Source organism: Lutra lutra, chromosome X (genome assembly GCF_902655055.1).
Source record: "Lutra lutra chromosome X, mLutLut1.2, whole genome shotgun sequence".
In the NCBI taxonomy this organism is placed as follows: domain Eukaryota; kingdom Metazoa; phylum Chordata; class Mammalia; order Carnivora; family Mustelidae; genus Lutra; species Lutra lutra.
This window is the reverse complement of record NC_062296.1, coordinates 66,919,009-66,941,578: the sequence shown is the minus strand read 5'-3', so window position 1 is coordinate 66,941,578 and position 22,570 is coordinate 66,919,009. Positions and strand designations below refer to the sequence as shown.

The 22,570-nt window shown below is 38.1% G+C and overlaps 1 protein-coding gene across 1 annotated transcript; it reads right to left on the bottom strand.

Moving 5' to 3' along the window:
• Window positions 1–9,784: 9,784 nt before the first annotated feature.
• LOC125091516 (protein FAM47E-like) lies at window positions 9,785–11,075 on the bottom strand. The gene has a single exon (XM_047715131.1). It carries the CDS (start codon window positions 11,063–11,065, stop codon window positions 9,785–9,787), a length of 1,281 nt encoding a protein of 426 aa, XP_047571087.1. The 5' UTR covers window positions 11,066–11,075.
• Window positions 11,076–22,570: the final 11,495 nt, after the last annotated feature.

Here is a 22,570-nt window from a genome sequence, read left to right as displayed (position 1 = left end):
TGGAGGGGGGAGTGAGCCTCCATAACCCAGCCACCATAAAGTGATAAAACACCAGAGCAAAAAATCGGGACCCTTACAAATCCACTCCAGTGAGAGACATCCCTTTCTGAAAAGGGCACAGGGGATAAATAGGGCAGAATTCTAGGTGGATTGTTGTGGTTTCAGGAATCCACAACATTCAAAAAGTTTGGGGGAGCCTGAACTGATAGAGTGCCCAAGCAGTGGAGTGGGGAGACTGGTTATGGTCAGCGAGCCCAGAAGGGACTCTCAGCTCCAGTCACAATAAGCCATAAGCTGGGCTGGTAGGGAGACCACTCTCTGCCTGACCCCCCTCAAAAGGACTAGAAGGTGCGGGCTGTTTAACATCCCAGGGGTGATATAAAACAGCTCCCACCATGACAGGGCAACAGCTTTCAAGGTGGTGTGGCCCACAAAAGGACACTGGGGTAGCACCCAGTCTTGACCTGGAAGCTGAGGAAGAGGGTGCATGTGCCAACCCACGGCCACTTGCAATTGCAAAGTCACAAAGCACAGAGACACTTGTGGGTCCCTGAAACTCCCCTGGGAGGCTCAAATTTTACATTTCTTTTTTGATTCTTTTCTTTTTATTTTTTTTTTTACCCTGTTCCCATTTCAAATAGATTTTTATTTCCTGACTTATGTTTTTAACTCACTTTTTAACTTTTTTTTTTCACAGATTTATGTCCCATATTAGTCTGTTTTTCATTCTATTCAGTTTTATCTTGATATATATATAAGTCCTGATTTATTTGCAATTTTGGGATGTAGTGTCTTCTAACACATGGACCAAAAGTCAATCAGGAACAGGTAGATCACCCTGCTTTGTCCACCTGAGAGATTAAAATCTCTCTCTCCCTGTCCTTTTTTTTTTATTGTTTTGAACATCTGGGCTTTGTTTGTGTATCTGTGGTCACTTCTGACCATTTCAGATTTTTTTTTTAGGGTCCATTTAGCTTGGGTCATGGTTGATATTTTAGACTTTGTTTATTCTCTCAATCATCCCTTGACAGAATGACTAGGAGGAGGAACTCTCAACAAAGAAAAGAACCCGAGACAGTGTCCTCTACCATAGAACTAATGGATAGGGATATAATAAGAAAGATGTCAGAGATAGAATTCAGGATAGCAATCATAAAGTCAACAGCTAGGCTTGAAAAAAGCATTAGTCACAATGGTAGAAATGAGATCTAATCAGGCTGAACTTAAAAATGCTATGAATGAGATGCAGTCTAAACTGGGTGCTCTAACAGCCAGGGTAAATGATGCAGAAGAGAGAATCTGTGATCTAGAAGATAAGCTAATGGAAGAGATGGAAGTTGATGAAAACAGAAAGAGAGGCAGCTAGTAGCCCATGAAAATAGACTTAGATTAATGATGCCATGAAGCATTTCAATGTGAGAATTATTGTGATCTCCAATGGATGGAGAGAGGGGGGGGGGACTAAAAGGTATATTTAAGCAAATCAAAGCTGAGAAATTCCCTAATCTGGGGAAGGAAACAAGCAGTCATGTCCAAGAGGCAGAGAGGACCCCTCCTAAAATCAATAAAAATAGATCAACACCCCGACATATAATAGTGAAGCCTGCAAATCTTACAGCCAAAGAAACTATCCTGAATAGCTAGGGAAAGGAGGTTCCTTACACATGGAGGGAGAAACAGCAGCATGACATCAGATCTATCCACAGAGAACTGGCAGGCCATAAAGGGCTGGCAAGACATGTTCAGGGTACTAAATGAGCATAACAAGCAGCCAAGAATACTTTATCCAGCAAGGCTATCATTCAGAATGGAAAGAGAGATAAAGAGCTTCCAAGACAGGCAGAAACTGCAAGAATATGTGACCACCAAGCCAGCCCTGCAAGAAATACTAAGGAGAATTCTGTCAGCAAAGAGAGACCCTAAGAGTAATATAGACCAGTAATTAGCAGACAATCTACAGAAACAGGGACTTTAAATATAATACAATGGCACTAAATTCATATCTTTCAGTAGTTATTCCCAATTCAAACAGGCTGAATGCTCCCATCAAAAGACACAGGGTTTCAGATTGGGTAGAAAAGCAGGACCTATCCATATGCTGTCTACAAGAGACTCATTTTGAACCTAAAGACACCTACAGATTGAAAATGAGGAGATGGAGAACCATTTACCAGGCCAGTAGACCTCAAAAGAAAGCTGAGGTAGCAATCCTTATATGAGACAAATTTGATGTAAACCAAAGACTATAGCAAGAGATGTAGAGAAACACTGTATCATACGTAAAAGGTCTATCCAACAAGAAAATCTAATTATAAATATATATGCCTCCAATGTGGGAGCAGCCAAGTACATAAACCAACTAATAGGGGCGCCTGGGTGGCTCAGTGGGTTAAGCCTCTGCCTTTGGCTCAGGTCATGGTCCCAGGGTCCTGGGATCAAGCCCCACATTGGGCTCTCTGCTCAGCAGGGATCCTGCTTCCCCCCACCCCGCCTGCCTCTCTGCCTACTTGCAATCTCTCTCTCTGTGTCAAATAAATAAATAGTAAAATCTTTAAAAAAAAACTAATAACCAAAATAAACATGTTGATAATAATAATTAATAGTAGGAAACTTTAACACTCCACTCACAGCAATGGACAGATCATCTAAGCAAAAGATCGAAAAGCAAGAGCTTTGAATGACACATTGGACAAGATGGACTTTGTGGCTATATACAGAATATTCCATCCTAAAACAAGACAAGTGCACATGGAACTTTCTCCAGAATAGAACACATACTGGGTCACAAGTCAGATATCAACCAATCCCAAAAGATTTAGATTATTCACTGCATATCACAATGCTCTGAAACTGGAACTCAAACCGCAAGAAAAAATTTGAAAGGAACTCAAACACTAAGAAGTTAAAGAGCATCCTGCTAAAGAATGAAGGGGTCGAACAGGAAATTAAAGAAGAACTTAAACAATCCATGCAAACCAATGAAAATGAAAACATATTGGTTCAAAACCTATAGGATACTGCAAGGGTGGTCCTTAAATGGAATTATACAGCCATTCAAGCCTCTCTCAAAAATTTAGAAAAATCCAAAATGCACAAGCTAACCTTACACCTAAAGGACCTGGAGAAAGAACAACAAATAAAGCCTAAACCAAGCAGGAGAAAAGAAATAATAAAGATTAGAACAGAAATCAATGAAATAGAAACTAGAAGAACAGTAGAACAGATCAACAAAACTATAAGCTCGTTCTTTGAAAGAATTAATAAGATCGATAAACCTCTGGCCAAACTTATCCAAAAGAAGAGAAAGGACCCAAATTACTAAAATAGTGAATGAAAGGGGAGAAATCACAACTAATACCAAGGAAATAGAGACAATTATTAGAACTTATTACCAGCAGCTATATGCCAACAAACTAGCAATCTGGGGGAAAAAAGGATGCATTCCTAGAAACTTATACACTACCAAGACTGAAACAGAAATAAACAGACAATCTGAACAGACCAATAACCAGCAAAGAAATTGAAGCAGTAATCAAAAACCTCCCAAAAAACCAAGAGTCCAAAGCCAGATGGCTTCCCAGGAGAATTCTACCAAACATTTAAAGAAGAAATAATACCTATTCTACTGAAGCTATTTAAAAAAATAGGAATGGAAGGAAAACTTCCAAACTCATTCTATGAGGCCAGCATTACCTTGATCCCAAAACCAGACAAAGACCCCATCAAAAAGGAGAATTATAGACCAAAATCCCTGATGAACATGGGTGCCAAAATACTCAACAAGATCCTAGGCAATAGGATCCAACAGTACATTAAAAGGATTATTAACTGTGACCAGGTGGGATTTATTCCTGGGATGTAAAGGTGGTTCAACATTTGCAAATCAATCAATGTGATAGATCACATTAACAAAAGAAGAGACAAGAACCATATGATCCCCTCAATTGATGCAGAAAAAGCATTTGACAAAATATAGTATCCTTTCCTGATTAAAACTTTTCAAAGTTTAGAGATAAAGGGAATATAACTCAGTATCATAAAAGCCATCTATGGAAAAACCTGCAATGAACATCATTCTCAATGGGGAAAAACTGAGAGCTTTTCCGTTAAGGTCAGAAACACGGCAGGGATGCCCACTCTCACCACTTTCGTTGAACACAGTACTAGAAGTCCTAGCCTGAGCAATCAGAAAACAAAAAGAAATAAATGCATTCAAATTGCCAAAGAAGAACTCAAACTCCCTTTCTTTGCAGGTGACATGATACTTTAAGTGGAAAACCCAAAGGACTCCACTCCCAAATTACTAGAACTCATGTAGCAACTCACCAACAAGGCAGGATTCAAAATCAATGCACAGAAATCAGTTGCTTTTCTATACACTAACAATGTGACTGAAGAAAGAGAAATTAAGGAATTGATTCCATTTACAGTAGCAACAAAAACTTTAAGATACCTAGGAATAAATCTAACCAAAGAGGTAAAGGATCTGTACTCTAGAAACTGCAGAACACTTGTGAAAGAAATTGAGGAAGACACAAAGAAATGGAAAAACATTCCATGCTTATGGATTGGAAGAATAAATATTGTTAAAACGTCTGTGCTACCCAGAGCAATCTACACTTTCAGTGCAATCCCTATCACAGTACCATTGACATTTTTCACAGAGCTGGAACAAACAATTCTAAAATTTGTATGGAACCAGAAAAAACCCTGAATCGCCAGGGGATTGTTGAAAAAGAAAACCAAAGCTGCTGAAGTACCCTAGCCCTTGAACCACTAAAACTGAGAAAACCATATTAGAAGTGTAGGAAGAGCAGTTTCACTTTGACCACAGAGCCCCACCCCCAGGCCAGCACAATCCCACCAAGATGGTTCTTCAGTGGGGAAAAAAGGACCCAATATGAACATCCAGGTTTCCCAACTTTATGGAAAGCTTTGTGAGAAGTCCACTTTTGTCTTATAGAGAACACCAGGAAAATTGGGAAGGCTAGGCCACCTGGGATCTGCTAGAAATAAAGGGGAAGGGGCTTACAGCAACCAGCACATGGATCTTGGTGGACTGTGTGCCTGATTCAGTGGTACCTGATCAGAACATAGCCAGCAGTTCTGCCTACCTGTGGAGTGAAGACAGTGGCCAGGAAGCATGTCAGCAGTTCTTCCTGGATTGGTTCCCTGGCCAGCATTCTCCCCCAGCCATAGAACTGATCCTATGGCTGTACCCAGTCAGGGTGGCAGGCCAGCAGCCCCATCCAGCTGCAGAGCATAGCTTCCGAGCTTGCCCAACCAAGAAACCCTATCAGTGACCCTGTGAAGTCTTGGAACCTACCCTATATCGCGTCCTGTCTGCAGAGCCTGGCATACAGCTCTGTTCAGTAGCTGAGCAGAGCCTGCAGCCTTGGCCAGGCAGGGAAGCCATTCAGCAAAAACTGTCCAATCCTGGAGCACAGCCAGTGGCCTGCCCAATCACAAATCCTAGCGCACGGCCCTATCTAAAATAAGAGTCTAAGCCTCGGACCACCCAATAAGGTCACACAGCCAGTGACCCTACTTGATCAGAGGCACTTGCAGAGCTTAGCCAGTGATCCCACCTGGCCATGGAGACCAGCTGTCAGACCCACTTGATTGTGAAGCCCAGCCCTTTCAGACCTCAGAGCATGGGCAGCGACCCTACCTCAATACAGACTTTGACAGTAAGGTGTAGCAATTAGGCAAGAAAAAGAAATAAAAGTCATACAACTTGAAAAGAAAGAAGTAAAACTATTACTATTTGCAGATGACATGGTTCTCTCTCTCTCTCTCTCTCTCTCTCTCTCTATATATATATATATATATATATACACACACACATATATTAAACCGTAAATACTCCACAAAAAAATTGTTAGAATAAATGAATTCAGTAAAGTTGCAAGATACAATATAGAAGTCTGCATTTCTATATACACTAACAAACTATCAGAAAAGATAGAAAGAGAAATCAAGACAACAGTCCCATTTATAATTGCATCAAAAAGAATAAAATACCTAGGTATAAATTTAACCAAGGAGGGAAAAATATCTGTGTAATGGAAACTATAAGATATTGATGAAAGAAATTGAAGAAGACATAAATAAGTGGAAATATATTCCATACCCAGGGAGTGGAAGAATTAATGCTATTAAAATACTCATACTACCCAAAGCAATCTGCATATTCAGTGCAAACCCTATCAGTATTCCAAGGACATTTTTTACAGAGCTAGAAAATTATTCTAAAATCCAAATGGAACTCAAAATACCCTGAATAGCCAAAACTATCTTGAGAAAGAAGAACAAAGTTGGAGGTATCACAAGCCTGGATTTCAAATGATACTACAAAGCTATAGTAATCAAAACAGTACGGGGCTGGCACAAAAAACACACATGCAAATCCATGGAACAGAATACAGAGCCCAGAACTAAATTCACACATTTATGATCAATTAATTTATAACAAAGAGGCAAGAATATACAATGGGGAAAAACGGTTTCTTCAATGAATAGTGTTGGGAAAACTAGACAGCTACATCCAAAAAAATGAAACAACAACTTTCTTATATATAAAAATCAACTCAAAATGAATTAAAGGCTTGAAATTAAGACCTAAGCCCTGAGACCACAAAAGTCTTGAAAGAAAACATAGTTGGGAAGCTCCTTGACATCAGTCTTGGTAACATTTATTGGCGGTGGAAGGTGTATCTGACTCCAAAGGCAAGAGAGACAAAAGCCAAAATAAACAAATGGGACTACATTGAACTAAAAAGCTTTTGTGCAGGGAAGAAAACCTACTGAAGGAGAAGTTATTTGCAAATCACATATCTGATAAGGGGTTAATATTCAATATGTATAAGAAACTCATACAACTCAATGGCAAAAAAAAAAATCTAAATAAAAATAAGCAAAGGATCTGAATATATAATAATCCAGAGAAGACATCCAGATAGCCAACAGACACATGAAAATATACTCAACATCACTAATCCTCAGGAAATGCAAATCAATACCACAATAAGATGTCACCTGATTCTTTTCGGAATGACTGTTATCGAAAATACAAGAAATAGCGAGTGTTAGCAAGGATGTGGAGAAAAGGGAACCTTCATGCACTGTTGATGGAAATGTAATTTGGTGCAACCTCTATAGAGAACAGTGGGATGGTTCCTCAAAAAATTAAAAATAAGGGGGCGCCTGGGTGGCTCAGTGGGTTAAGCCGCTGCCTTCGGCTCAGGTCATGATCTCAGGATCCTGGGATGGAGCCCCACATCGGGCTCTCTGCTCAGCAGGGAGCCTGCTTCCTCCTCCTCTCTCTGTCTGCCTCTCTGCCTGCTTGTGATCTCTCTCTGTCAGATAAATAAATAAAAAAATCTTAAAAAAAAAATTTAAAAATAGGGTTACTATATGATCCAGCATTTCTCCTACTGGATATCAGACATCTATCTCAAGGAAATGAAACCCTACCTGAAAAGGTATATGCACCTTTATGTTCGTTGCAGCATTATTTACAATAGCTAAGATATGGAAACAACCTAAGTACCCATCAATGGATGATGGGTAAAGAAGATGCAGTATATATGTACAATGAAATACTGCTCAGCCGTAAAAAAGAATGATATCTTGCCATTTACAACATGGGTAGAACTTGAGTGTATTATGCTAAGTGAAATAAGTCAGACAGAAAAAGACAGATACTACATGATTTTACTTACATGTGGAATCTAAAAAACAAAACAAAGAAATAAACAAAACTCAGAGTCATAGACATGCAGAACAAGTAGTGATTGCCAGAAGTAATGGGGTTTGGGGGGAAGACGTGAAATGGGTGAACGACATTAAGAAGTACCAACTTCTAGGGGCTCCTGGGTGGCTCAGTGGGTTAAGCCTTTGCCTTCGGCTTGGGTCGTGATCTCAGGGTCCTGGGATTGAGCCCCACATCAGGCTCTCTGCTTGGCAGGGAGACTGCTTCCCCCTCTCTCTCTGCCTGCTTCTCTGCCTACTTGTGATCTCTCTTGGTTAAACAAATAAATAATCTTTTAAAAAAAAGAAGCACCAACTTCTAGGTATAAAATAAGTCGTAGAAATGTAATGTACATCATGGGGTATATAGTCAATAATATTACCTTTGCCAAGTAACTGATGATAACTAGACTTACTATCATTACCATTTTGCAACATAGACAAATGTCAAGTCAGTATATTGTATGCCTAAAACTAATATAGTATTGTGTGTAAGTTATGCCTCGATTAAAAAAATACACACATCTGTAATCTCTAGGATTCAGGAGCATATATGTCTTACTGTTACTTAAACATCATAAAGGCTGACCTCACACCTATGTTTGAAGCTAATGTATAAGCATGTGTGTGTATATTTGTACCCAAGTAAAGAAAGTAATTTTCTTTTCTATTAAAAAAAGAGCTGAGGCACCCGGGAGGCTCAGTGGGTTAAAGCCTCTGCCTTCAGCTCAGGTCATGATCCCAGGGTCCTGGGATCGAGCCCCACATTGGGCTCTCTGCTCAGCTGGGAGCCTGCTTCTCTACTTGACTCTCTGCCTACTTGTGATCTCTGTCTGTCAAATAAATAAATAAAATCTTTTTAAAAAAAAAAAAAGAGCTAATGCCAAGATTTGAATGGATAGCCTTTGTGAATATTTAAGGCATCAAGAATGTTAATAAGAATAGTCACAGAGAGCAACAATAATTTAGATACTAAGAAACTTAATGAAAAAGAGGAAATGAAAGGGGATAGTTGATTGCGATAAGGATATTAGCAGATGATACAACCTGAGGGCTTGTGTTCCCTTCTTACAAGGATGAAATATATACATATTCTTCCACATACAGTTGGATTCCTTCATTACTAGAAATAGAAGGGTTCTTTAGATCTGTGCTACAGATCTTTCTAGATACAGATTTCCTTGTCCCATACAGTTTTACCTGTTATTTTAGAAATTAAAAAAAATTTCTTGATTACTTATTTAAATTTGAGCAAATTTTACATTACTATTCATAAAATGCAAAGATGAATTTCACTTGAATGTGTGAGGATATTTGATGTTGCTATGCAGTTTTGTTCACATGTATCTACTGTGTACACTAGATTTGCCATGGACCTGAAGCTCCCTACTATTCTGCACCTGTGTTATATGATATGGAAGCACTCATGGTAAATTTTTATGAGTATGTTGAAATTTCTTAAATATATTCAGTTGGGAGGTATAATAAAACAGTGTAATTAAAATTTCACCTCTAATTTTGATGAATAGTTTTCAATCTGGTTTTGGGGCTTCATGCAATCCTGACAGCAGAGATAACAATTTTATTATTAAATGAAGCTAAGATTATTTTGGCTATGAATTTTAAGTTTTGCTTAGCAAAATAATTGTCACAATTATTTCATTACAATTTTAAAGTAAATGGAACTATGCAAGCTCTTTTGCTTGGCACATTTGAGATTCCTTTCCTATTGTAGCTGACATAACTAGATTATTTTAAAGTAATTCTTCTATTTATAGTTTTATTTTTATAAATAATTGATGTGATCACTCACCATGCTATAAAATTTTAAGAAAAGTATATATGACTATTGATTTCATAGTTAATAAAACATTAATGAGCCCAAGCAGAAAGTCACTGAGGAATGTTTATAAGCATTGGGTTTTAAATTGACAGATGTTGTGGAATCAAAGTTGCACATACACAGTGGGATACTCATCATGAAGTCTACTTGATGTTAAAATGAGAGATCAAGTAAGTAGTAGAAAACTGTTTAAACATCTTCAGGTGCATCTTCTTCTACATTTGTGTTTATTTTTATTACTTGATGTATAGGAGTCCTAACAGAATCATATTTCCATCCCTTCCTGAGAAACAACTTCTCAAGGAGGCCTGGCATCCTGTAGCCCTTGCATAGAATGAAATCTTTAAAAGCAATTGTTCCATAAAGTTCTTCAAGAATATCCTGTTGAGGAAAATTCTTTCCGTATCTTCCATCTGGAGCTTCATGTAAAACCTTGGGATCAATCAAAGGTTCATCATTTATTAGCTTTTTCCACAACTTGGGCTTCAGGTACCATGCTCCGTACCTCACCTTCACCCAGTTGGGTTTATAAGGATTCTTTGGTTTTTGGAGTTTCCTCTCCCAGTTTTCCCAGTATATGGAGAATTTTATATCATCCATTTTATCTCGCCCCTTTCTATACTTTAGGTCCAAAGGAACATGGTTTACTTTCTTCGTGTGGCTCCTGTCATAGGTTGGTTTGCATTCATAGCCAATGTCAAACTGTTTCATGATGAACTCTTCATCAATGCCCAAGTCTCCAAAAGTAGCAACCCATTTGCAGAATTTCCGGACTCCTTTTGGTATTTTTCTATGAAGGGGAGGAGTTTTGAGCAAATCTTCATTTATGCTTGACTTCCTTTCTTCATGAGGCAACTTGTCTGGATGTGACCCAGGAGTCTTCTTGGGAAGTTCCAGATTGAGTTTGGCAGGACGTTTCTTTCTAAGCTTTGTGGGGGTCTTCCTTCTTTTCTCCGCATTCTGACAATAGGCCCATGTGTCGTTCAGCCTCTTGTCAGGATCGAGCACTTCCAGCACCTTTAATAAGAGGTCTGAAGGTATATCTTTCTCCAGATTTGGGTAGAGAGCCAAGGGATGCTCTGTCAGATGGGCTTCGATGTCCTCTACAAATGCCTTCCGTGCTAGCTGGGCTGGCGACAGTGTGGACAACAGGTCTGTTTCCTTGGTCAGCTTTTTCTTTGTGGGGGCAGGTTTGGGAACTCTGTGAACAATCATGGGAAGAAAGCCTTCTTTAGGGCCGCGAGTGATCAGGTCTTCACACGGTGGACATCCCCTCCTGAAGTCGTCCAGCCCCTCTTTCACAAATATCCACCGCCGGCTGTCCAGGGAGGTGGGGAACTTCAGAAGCTTGTTCTTATGCTTTGGGAAACACTTGGAGGGTAACCTGTCTTTGTACCAGGGCTTGCAGTGCATGCCCAGGGGCATTGGTTCCAGTGGCCCAGGCCCTAACAGCCACTTTTTGTCTGCCATGGCACCTCTGGTCCCTGGGCGACCACCAGCTTCAGTGGTTTGTTTTTCGGTTGCTAGGAGACCACGTAGCCAGGCGCCGCCAGATTCTTCCCAGAGGTGGGCCAATACAGGTGCCCTACGCAGCCCGTTTTCTCCGGGAATGGGCAGGGAAGGTTCATTCCTTTTTATTGTGGGATAATATTCCATTGTATGGGCATACCCCACAACTTACTTATCCATTCGTCTTTTAACAGACATTTGGGTTGATTCCAATTTGAAGCTATTACAAATAAAGCTTCCACAAATATTTGTGTTCATGTCTTTGTATACATATGTACTTTCATTTCTTCTGGTTAAATTTTAGCAGAGAGAGGAATGGCGGAAGCATACGATAGGTGTTTGTTTAACATGTTAGGAAACCACCAAACTTCCTGAAAGTGGTTGTACTATGTAATATTTCTTCTAGTAGTGTATGAGTATTGTACTGCCTCCACATACTCCCCAGCACTTGGTATAGTTAGTCATTTTAATTTTGGGTGTTCTGATAGATGTGTAGTGGTATCTCACTGTGCTTTTAATCAGCGTTTTTTTTTTTTTTTAAGATTTTATTTATCTGACAAGAGAGAGATCACAAGTGGGCAGAGAGGCAGAGAGAGAGAGAGGAGGAAGCAGGCTCCCTGCAGAGCAGAGAGCCCGATGTGGGACTCGATCCCAGGACCCTGAGATCATGACCTGAGCTGAAGGCAGAGGCTTAACCACTGAGCCACCCAAGTGCCCCTCAGCGTTTTCTTAATGATACTGTGTTCATGTGCTTATTTGCCATTTATCTCTTCTGTGGTGAGTATCTGTTCAAACTTTTTACACATTTTAAAATTGTATTGTCTTGGGGCACGGGGGTGGCTCAGTCAGTTATGCATCTGCCTTCCGCTAAGGTTGTGATCTCGGAATCCTCGATGGAGCCACAGGTTGGGCTCCCTGCTCAGTGGGGAGTCTGCGTCCTCCGTCCCCTCTCCCTCTGTACATTTGCTCTCTCTCACCCTCTCTCAAATAAGTAGACAAACTCTTTAAAATAAAATAAAATTGTATTGCTTTATATCATTGGGTTTTTAGTTCTTTGTGCATTCTGAATGTAAGTCCTTTATCAAATATATGATTTGTATATTTTTCTCTCAATCTTTTGTCTCCATCTATGGCTTTTGTTTTCATTGTCTTAACAGCAGAGTTTTCACATTTGATAAAATTCAATTTATCAGTTTATTTTTTTATGGATTGCTCTTTTTGTGTTGTATCTAAGAAAACTTTCCCTATGGAAGGGTCATAAAGGTGCTTTCCACTGTGCTAAGTTTTATAACCTTAGGATTTACATTTAGATCTGTCTTCTATTTAATTTTAATTTTTTAGATGATGTAAAATATGGATCAAAGTTTTTATTTATTCTTTAAAAAGTTTTTATTTATTTAAGTAATCTCTACACCCAACTTGGGGTTTGAACTCACAACCCCACAATCAAGAGTCTCACACACTCTTCTGACTGAGCTAGCCAGGTGCCCTGTAAGGTTTTTATTTTTATTTTATTTTTTTATTTTTAAACTGTGGATATCCCATAGTTCCAGAACTTTTTTTTTTTTATGAGAAGCTTTTCTCCACTGAGTTACCTTTATAATTTGGTAGGTATAAGTTGTTCATATTTCTGTGGGGGGTACATTTCTGGACACTTTTCTGTTTCATTGCTTTCCATATATTTATACCATTTCTATACTGTGCTGATTATTCTTCATTTTATAAATCTTTTTTTTAATACAGTAGTGATTTTTTTTAAAGATTTTTATTTATTTATTTGACAGACAGATCTCAAGTAGGTGGAGAGGCAGAGAGAGAGAGAGTAGGAAGCAGGGTCCACGCTGAGCAGAGACCCCTATGTGGGGCTCAATCCCGACCCTGGGATCATGACCCGAGCAGAAGGCAGAGGCTTTAACCCACTGAGCCACCCAGGCACCCCTATTTTATAAATCTTAAAATTAGGCTGTATTAGTCCTTCATGTTCTTTCTTTTATGAAGTTCTTTTGACTCTTCTAGGTCCTTTGATTTCCATAGGAATTTTAGAATCAGTTTGTCAATGTCTATAAAAATGCCTATTGGGATTTTGATTAGAATTTGGTGGAATAAATAAATTAATTTTAACATCTTAACAATTTTGAATTTCCTGGCCATGAAAAAGTTACATCTCTCTATTTACATATGTGTTATTTCATTTATCTCAGCAATATTTTTTAGTTGTCAGTACGTAGTTCTTCCACATCTTTTTTTCTCTAGGTTTTCCTTAATATTTTATGTTTTGATACTATTGTAAGTAATACTGTAATTTTTAGTCAGCATTTTCATTGTTGATATATAGAAATATAATTTATTTTTGTGTATGGATCACGTATCATGCAACCTTTATAAACTAACATCAATTCTAGTAGCTTTTTTTGCAAAGTCCATTGAGTTTTCTACATTGATAGTCATGTCATCTCTTAATAAAGACAGTTTCACTTCTTCCTTTCCAATCAGAAAAACTTTTATCGCTGGCCTTATTGCACTGGCTGGAACCTACTTTTGCTGGATAAAAATGTAAGTAAGAGCAGTAATTTTTGTGTTATTTCTGATATTGGAGGTGATGCCATTAAGTGTGATGCTAGCTTTAGGGTTTTTGTACATACCCTTTTTCAACTTAAGTTCCCTTTTATTCTGAGTGTTCTGAGGCCTTGAAACAAATGCTTTGTTTCAAATACATGGGTTGGTCAAATGCACCTGTTGAGATATTCATATAATGTTTACTTTCTAAAGTAAAATTTGCTAAAATAATAAATAACATTGATTTCTGCATGGCAAATATACTTTGAATTCCTGAAATAAACCCCACTTGGTCATTGTATATATTGTTGGATTAGGTTTCCTAAACTATTCCAAACATATATTTGCATCTTTGTTTATGGGGGGTATCTGGTGTTTCTTTCCCTTTAATGACTTTGTTTAGCTGTGTTATCAAGGTAATGCTGACATCATAGATTAACTTGGGAAGTATCCCATCTTCTTCATTTTCTGTATGTGTAGGATTGGCATTGTGTCTTCCTTAAATATTTTGTAGGAGTCACCAATGAAGCCATCTAAGCTTAAATTTTTCTTTATGGGAAGTTATTTTTAACTGCAAATTCAATTTCTTTAATAGCTATAGGGATATTTAGGTTATCTAATTTTTCTTAATGAGTTTGGTTAGTTCATATATTTCAGGTAATTTTTTTTGTTTTATTTATATTGTCAAAATTATTGCCATAAAGAATCCATACTATTTCCGTATTGTCCTTTAAATATCTATGGAATCTGTGGTAATGTCACCTCTTCCATTGTTGATTTTTGTAATTTGTGTTTTCTTCCTTTTTCCTTTTTTTCCTGACCATACTGGCTACAGATTAACACATTTCATTGATCTCCTTAAGTAAACAGTTTTTAATTTCATTAACTTTTCACAATGTTTTTTGTTTGCTTTTTGATTGGTTTCTTCTCCCAATGTTGATCAATGTCACCCTTAATGGTATGTTCATGGCAACCTACAATGCTTTTTCCAGCATGCACCTCAAAACTCTTCTAGCCTCTATTCATTACTCAATTCCAAAGTCACTTGCACATTTTTAGGATTTGTTACAGCAGCACCCTATTCTTGGTACCAATTTCTTAGTCCTTTCGGGTTACTGTAACAGAACATCCTACACTGGGTGTCTTATACACCACAGAAATCTATTTCTTACAGTTCTGGAGGCTGGGAAATCCAAGTTTGGAGCGCGGGCACATTCAGTATCTGAGAAATCAAGTTCTTAGTTCATAGACAGCCATCTTTTCCTGTATCCTCACATGGCAGATAGGGTAAAGAATCTCCTAGGGCCACTTTTTTTTTTAAAGATTTTATTTATTTGACAGAGAGAGCACAAGCAGGGGGAGCAGCAGGCAGAGGGAATGGGAGAAGCAAGCTTCTTACTGAGCAAGGAGCCTGATGTGGGGCTCAATCCCAGGACCCTGTGGCTGAAGACAGATGCTTAACTGACTGAGCCACCCCGGTGGCCCTCCTAAGGCCTATTTTATAAGGGTTCCACCCTCATGACTTAATCACCTCCCTAAGGTCTTATGCCCAAATACCATTATATTGAGAATTAAATTTCAACATATAAATTTGGGGGAGACATAGTTAGCCTGTAGCATGTGGACATTCATTAATTTGTATGTATTTTATAACCTCCATACTACTTTTTGAATTACTTTGGCTTAAAGACTACATCACTCTTAAATAGATTTTAACATATAAAAATATTTACACATTTAATGGTTAATTTCATTATTATTTACTCCTTTGCGTAGATCAATATATGTATTGTATCATTTTCCTTCAGGAAGAAGAAAAATAGACTTTACTATATGTTCTTCTGTGTTTGAACTTTTTCTTATTTTGCCTTGGCTTCTTTAAAGATATTTTTAAAGATCTTTTCTCTGTGCATAGAATTCTAGGATGGTAGTTTTTGTCTTTCATTACTTTAAAAAAAAATTGGCTCCATGGGTACCTAGGTGGCTGAGTTGATTAAGCATCTGATCTTGATTTTGACTCAGGTCATGGTCTAAGGGTTGGCCAGTTGAGCCCTGCATAGGGCTCCACACTCAGTCAGGAGTCTGCTTGAAATTCTCTCTCTCCCTCTGCCCCCACCCCAAATAAATAAATAAATCTTTCTAAAAAATTGATCCCTGCTTGTGCTCTCTGGCTCTCTCTCTCTCTCTCAAATAAATAAATAAAATCTTAAAAAACAACAAAAAAGATCATTAGATGTCAGGAGTTCAGCTAGATAGCTATTTTTTTTAAAGATGGCTCTGGTGCTCTTGGCTGGCTCAGTCAGTTAAGTGTCTGACTTTGGCTTAGGTCATGATCTCAGGGTTTTGAGACTGAGCCCTGCTTCAGTCTCCCTGCTCAGTGAGGAGTCTGCTTTTCCCTCTCCCTCTGTCCCCCTCCCCCTACTCATGCTCTCTTGCTCTCTCTCTCTCTCTCAAATAAATAAATAAAATCTTTTTTAAAAAAAGATGATTCCATTGTTTTCTCATTTACATTGTTTTAGAGGAGAGATATAAAGTCACTCTGGTTTTTGTTTGTGCATAATGTGTCTTTTTTCCCCATTTGACTGCTTTTAAGATGTTCTCTTTAGAGTTGTTTTTGAGCAAATTGATTATGATGTGTCATGGTATCATTTTTTATGTTTCTTGTGGTTGAGGCTTATTGAACATCCCGAATTTGTGCCTTTATAGCTTCCATCAAATCTTGGGGAAAATTGTCATAATTTCTTCAGATGTGTTTTCTGCCCTGCTTTTTTCTTCTTTTCTCTTCTTCATAGATTCCAATTATCCACATATTAGATTACTCTGAAGTTTCATACAGCTCACTGATGCTATGCTCATTTTAAATGTTTTTTATCCTTTGTGATGTATTTCAGTTCATTTCTCTTGCTTAATCTTAAAGTATAGTAATCCTTTTTCTGCAATATCTGATTTGTCTTGAACGCCTTAAAATACAATTTTCATCTCATGCTTTGCAATTCTCCTTCCTCCCTAGGAGTTTGATTAGTTTGTTTTTCCATGTCTCTACTTAATTTTTTGAACATTTGGAATATAGATGGTAAAATTGTTTTAATGTCTCCCCCTGAAAATTTTTAACACCTGTGTCGATTCTGAGTTGATTTTGATTGATTGATTCATCTCTTAATTATGAGAAGCATGTTACTTTCTCTTGCACCCTAGTTATTTATTATTGGATGCCAGAAATGATGAAATTACCCAGGTGGGTAATGGATAGTTTTGTAAGTATATACATTTTTTTGAAGATTTTAGAGAGAAAGAAAGAGAGAGCACAAGTGGTGGGTGGGGGGAGCAGAGGGAGAGAGACAGGCAGACTCCATGCTGAGCCCAGAGCCTGTTGTTGGGGCTCAATTCCGTGACCCTGAGATCATGTCCTGAGCCAAAACCAAGAGTTGAATGCTTAACTGACTGAGCCACCCAGGTGCCCAGTAAGGATATAAATATTTTTGACCCTTGTTTCTATATACTATTAAATTGCTTAGAAATCATCTGATCCTTTTGGGTCCTTTTTAAAATTTGATAGATAGAGACAGAGCATTGCTCAGTCTCTGGCAAATGATTCCCTACTACTGAGGCAAGACTCTGCCATGTACACTAGCTAATGCCTGTGAATCTTGAGGTTTTAAGTCTGGTTGGCAGGAACAGTCCCTATTCTAGGCCTGGGATAAGTGCAAGGCACTGTTATTTATAATCTTTTTAGGTAATTCATTTCCTGGCCTTAGATAACTTCCTCACAAGCATGAGCAGATTAATAATCAGTTGAACAATTGAAATGGGGGTGGGGTCTTAAAGTTTCTGAAGTTCTCTCTCTGCATGAAATTCTGCTTTCTAGTCTTGAGAAGTCTACCCATTTTGTTCTCAAACATCTCTTAGCTTCATCTCCTAAATTTAAAGTGAACATTGGTTTCTGCCTGGGTTTCCCCTCCCTGAACCATGGCCTAGAAATTCATTAAGTAATCTGGGGTGAGGGGTGCCTGGGTGGCTCAGTGGGTTAAGCCTCTCTCTTTGGCTCGGGTCATGATCTCAAGGTTCTGGAATGGAGCCCTGTGTCAGGCTAGCTGCTCAGTGGAGAGCATGCTTCCCCCTCTCCCTCTGTCTGTCTGTCAAATAGATAAATAAAATCTTTTAAAAAAAGATTTTATTTATTTTTTTTTGACAAAGAGAAAGAGATCACAAGTAGGCAGAGAGAGAGGAAAGGAAGCAAGCTCCCTGCCGAGCAGAGAGCCCTATGCGGGGCTCAATCCCAGGACTCCAGGTTCATGACCTGAGCCGAAGGCAGAGGCCTTAACCCACCGAGCCACCCAGGCGCCCCATAAGTAAAATCTTTAAAAAAAAAAACATAAAAATAATCTGGGGTGACCATAGTGCTTGCCTCATTTGTTTTCCATGTCTCAGAGATTGATCTCTACTGCCTGATAATGCCCAATGTCTTATGTGTCTTAAAAACTGCTGTACATTTCCCTTCTTTTTTTTTTTTTTTTTTTTTTGGTTGTTTCAAAGGGTAAATCTGGACATCTAGATCCTTTTTCTCTATCTTGGCCAGAAGAGAAAATATAATTTATTTCTTTCTTTCTTTTCTTTTCTTTTTCTTTTTCTCTCTTTTTTTTTTTTTTTTTTTTTTTTTGCTTTGTCTCCCATGAATTTCGGAAGCTGCCTTCTGAAATGTTACTAAATAATTCCTTTCTTTTAAGAGATTTTATTTATTTACTTGAGAGAGGGAGCACAAGTGGCAGGCGGAGAGGGAGAGGCAGACTCCCCACTGAGCAGGGAGCCCCACGCGGGACTCAATCCCAGGACCCTGGGATCGTGACCTCAGCCAAAGGCAGACACTTAGTGGATTGAGCAATCCAGGTGCCTGCCTCCTTTTTTTTAGAGAGAGAGAGAGAGCACATGCATGCGTACATAGGAGCTGGGGTGAGAGGGAGAAAGGGAGAGAGAATCTTTTTTTTTAAGATTTTATTATTTATTTGAGAGAGAGAGAGGAGGAGGAGCAGGGGGAGACACAGACTCCCCGCTGAACACAGAGCCCTGTGCAGGGCTCCATTCCAGGCCCCTGAGACCATGACCTCAGCCAAAGGCAGACACGTAACCGACTGAGTTACCCAGGCATCCCAAAATATATGAAAGAATTCTTTACCATCAAATACCTACATCCTTATCACTGATCTCAATCATTAGAAATTGTGGATCATACCTATATTTTTGAAACTTACATTCTTCCTGAAATTTCATACTGTTCTATTTTAATTTTTCTCCTATAATGTTTATGATATACATCCCTTCTAAAATATAAAACATGAATACCAAACGCCTCACCATACCACATTGTTATTTTATAACTGTGATCTAGCATAGCTTTTCTTTTGTCATCACCAAAATTCTCCAACACATAAATTACAGATTAGGGGCACCTGGGTTCCTCAGTCTGTTAAGCATCTGCCTTTGGCTCAGGTCATGATCCTGGGGTCCTGGGATCGAGCCCTGAGTCAGGCTCCTTGCTCAGCGGGGAGCCTGCTTCTCCCTCTCCCTCTGTCTCCCAGCTCATGCTCTCTCTCTCTCTCACTCTCTCTGTATCTTGATTGAATAAATAAAACCTTAAAAAGGTAAAATAAAATAGCAAATTACAGATTAGATATCATTTGTCAATTATGGCCTGATAATATGTCTGTTTAAATCTATTTGGTTATTTATACTTCTATTTACCATACATTTGTTAAGTTCTCATTTTGTGCCAGACATTGTGCTGACTATTGCAATTAAAAATATAATTACTAGGACACCTCGCTGGTAACTCTTAATCTCAGGGTTGTGAGTTCAAGCCCCACATTGGGTGTGGAGCCTACTTGAAATAAAATAAAAATTTTAAAACATTTAAATTAAAAAAAGTGTAATTACTGTGTTTTCCCAATAATGAAATTCCCATTATTTTTTTCCCAATGAAATCAGCTTTTTCATATTAATTATTTCAAAATTTGTGTTCAAATTTCATCTTTGAGGCACATCTTTTCTAAGTAATTGTTGAGTGGTGTAGGTTAAAATTGCCACTTGATAAAATGAAATTAAATGGATCAGTACAACTAGAGTGAACTAAGATTGGTGTCAGGAGCTAAAGTACGAAGCCAGGAAGTAAAAATGTAAATGATCAAGAAAATAGGAATGTGGTCTAAGTCTAGAGATCATTGCTTGTTTTGTTTTGTTTGTTGACTACAGTGTGAAACTCTGGCAGACAATGTCCACTTAAATATAAGGACAAAGTGATATTTTCAGACAAGGAAACAAAGAAAATTAGTAAGTTCACTAAAGTTTATGGCCAGTAATAAGACAAATTCTGATATTCAGATACCTTTAAAAGTTCTGTATCTTCCCACTTTGTCATACAACACACAAACTTTGAACAGCTCCAGCCATCGCAGTCTTAACCAACCACTGAGCTACTTTCTCTTTAGATTTGCCTATTCTGGACATTTGATATGAATGAAATCATAGAAATGTGGTTGCTTTTAATTGGCTTCTTTCATTTAGCATACTGTTTTTAAGTTTCATCTGTATTATCACATATTATCACATTCTTTCTATTGTCAAATAATCAATGATGTGGATATATTATATTCATTCATCAAGGACATTTGGGTTGTTTCCACATTTTTATTATTATTAATAATGTTGCTATAAACATTTATGTACATGTTTTTACTTTTCTATTTAGTGTTTTGAAATTTATTATTCTTATTTCCCAAGTTTTATTGCAGTATACTTGAGAATTTAAAATTTTATATATTTAAGGTGTACAACTTGATAATTTGATATATATATATTATAAAACAATCAGTATAGTCAAGCTAATTCACATATCCAGCCCCTCACATAGTTACCATCTTCTTTTCTTATGTGTGTTTAGAACACATAAGATCTACCCTCTTAGCAAATTTCAAATATACAATGTGGTAAAAAAAAAAAAAACAAGTATACAATGTGGGATTATTAACTATATTTACAATGTTGTATATTAGATCTCCTGAATTTATCTTAAATAACTGAAACTTTGTACTCCTTGACCAATAAGCTTCCCATTTCCCCTTCACTCCACCCCCCAGCCTCTGACAATCAGAACTAGTAGTACTCTCAACTTCTAGGAGTTTGATTATGTTAGATTCTGTATGTAAGTGAAATCATACAGTATTTGCTTTTCTGCATCTGGCTTATTTCACTTGGCATAATGTTCTCCAGGTTCATTCATATTGTTGCAAAAGTCAGGGTGTTCTTTTTTTTTTAAGATTTTATTTATTTATTTGACAGACAGAGAGCATAAGCAGGCAGAGAGGCTGGCAGAGAGAGACAGAGAAGCAGGCTCCCTGCTGAGCAGAGAGCCCGATGCGGGACTCGATCCCAGGACCCTGGGATCATGACCTGAGCCGAAGGCAGAGGCTTTAACCCACTGAGCCACCCAAGCACCCCAGTGTGTTCTTTTTTAAGGCTGAATAATATTCCTGCGTGTATGTGTGTCTGTCTCACATTTTCTTGATCTATTCATCTGTGGGTAGACATTTAATTTGTTTCCATATCTTGATTATTGTGAATAATATTGCAATAAACATGGGATTAAATATATCTCAATATCCCTCTGATTTCATTCCTATTGGATATATATCCCGAAGTTAGATTGCTGGATCATAAGGTGGTTCTATTTGTAATATTTTGAGGAACTTCCGTACTGTTTTCCATAGTGGCAACACCAATTTACCTTCCCACCAACAGTGCGCAAGGGTTCCCTTTACTCCACATCCTTGCCAACCCTTATTAACTTCTGTCTTTCTGATGATAGCCGTTCTAGCAGGTGTGAGCTGATATCTCATTGTGGTTTTGATTTGCATGCTCTGAGGATTAGGGAAGTTGAGCACCCTTTCATACCTGTTGGCTATTTGTATGTCTTCTTTCCAGAAATTCAAGTCTCTTGCCCATTTTTTAATAGAAGTTTTTGTTTTGCTTTGCTTTTGAGTTGTATACATTTTCAATTCATCCTTATCAGATATATGGTTTGAAAATATTTTCTGCCATTCTGAAGTTTGCCTTTTCACTATGTTGATTGTTTCTTTTGTGTTGCAGAAGATTTTTGTTGGATGCAACCTCACTTGTCTACTTTTGCTTTTGCTGCCTGTGCTTTTGCTGACATATCCAAAAAAATAATTGCCCAGACTAACGTCAAGAACCTTTCCTTTGTGATTTCTTTTAGTAGTTTTTACAGTTTCAGTTCTTACATTTAAGTCTTAATCCATTTTGAGTTGAATTTTTTATGAGATAATTTCATTCTTCTGCATGTATATCCACTTTTTCATTACCATTTAGTCAACAGACTCTCTTTTCCTCTTGTGTGTTCTTGGCACCCTTGTCAAAAATCAGTTGATCATTGATGTATGCTAACTACTGTATGTGTCTGTTATATCTGTTTGGTCTATAGTGTTATCAAGTGAGCTGTTTATTGATTTTCTGTCTGGATGTTCTATCCACTATTATTGTACTGCTATCAGTTTCTGCCTTTAGATCTGTCAATATTTGCTTTATGTATTAAGTTCTCTAAAGTTGGGTGCCTATATATTTATAATTATTATATTGTCCTATTGAATTGGCTTTTTTATCATTATGTAATGTCCTTCTTGTCTTCAGAGGGTTTTAGACTTAGTCTATTTTCTCTGGTATAGGTACAGTCACCCTTGCCAGGCTGGAGAGGGGAAAGCCAGGCTGGACAAGGTGAGCAGGACAGGCTCACCACTAACAACAGCATCCCTTTGGGGCCCACCTTGCAACTCTGCCTTTTAAAATTAGGATTCCGAGGCGCCTGGGTGGCTCAGTGGGTTAAAGCCTCTGCCTTTGGCTCAGGTC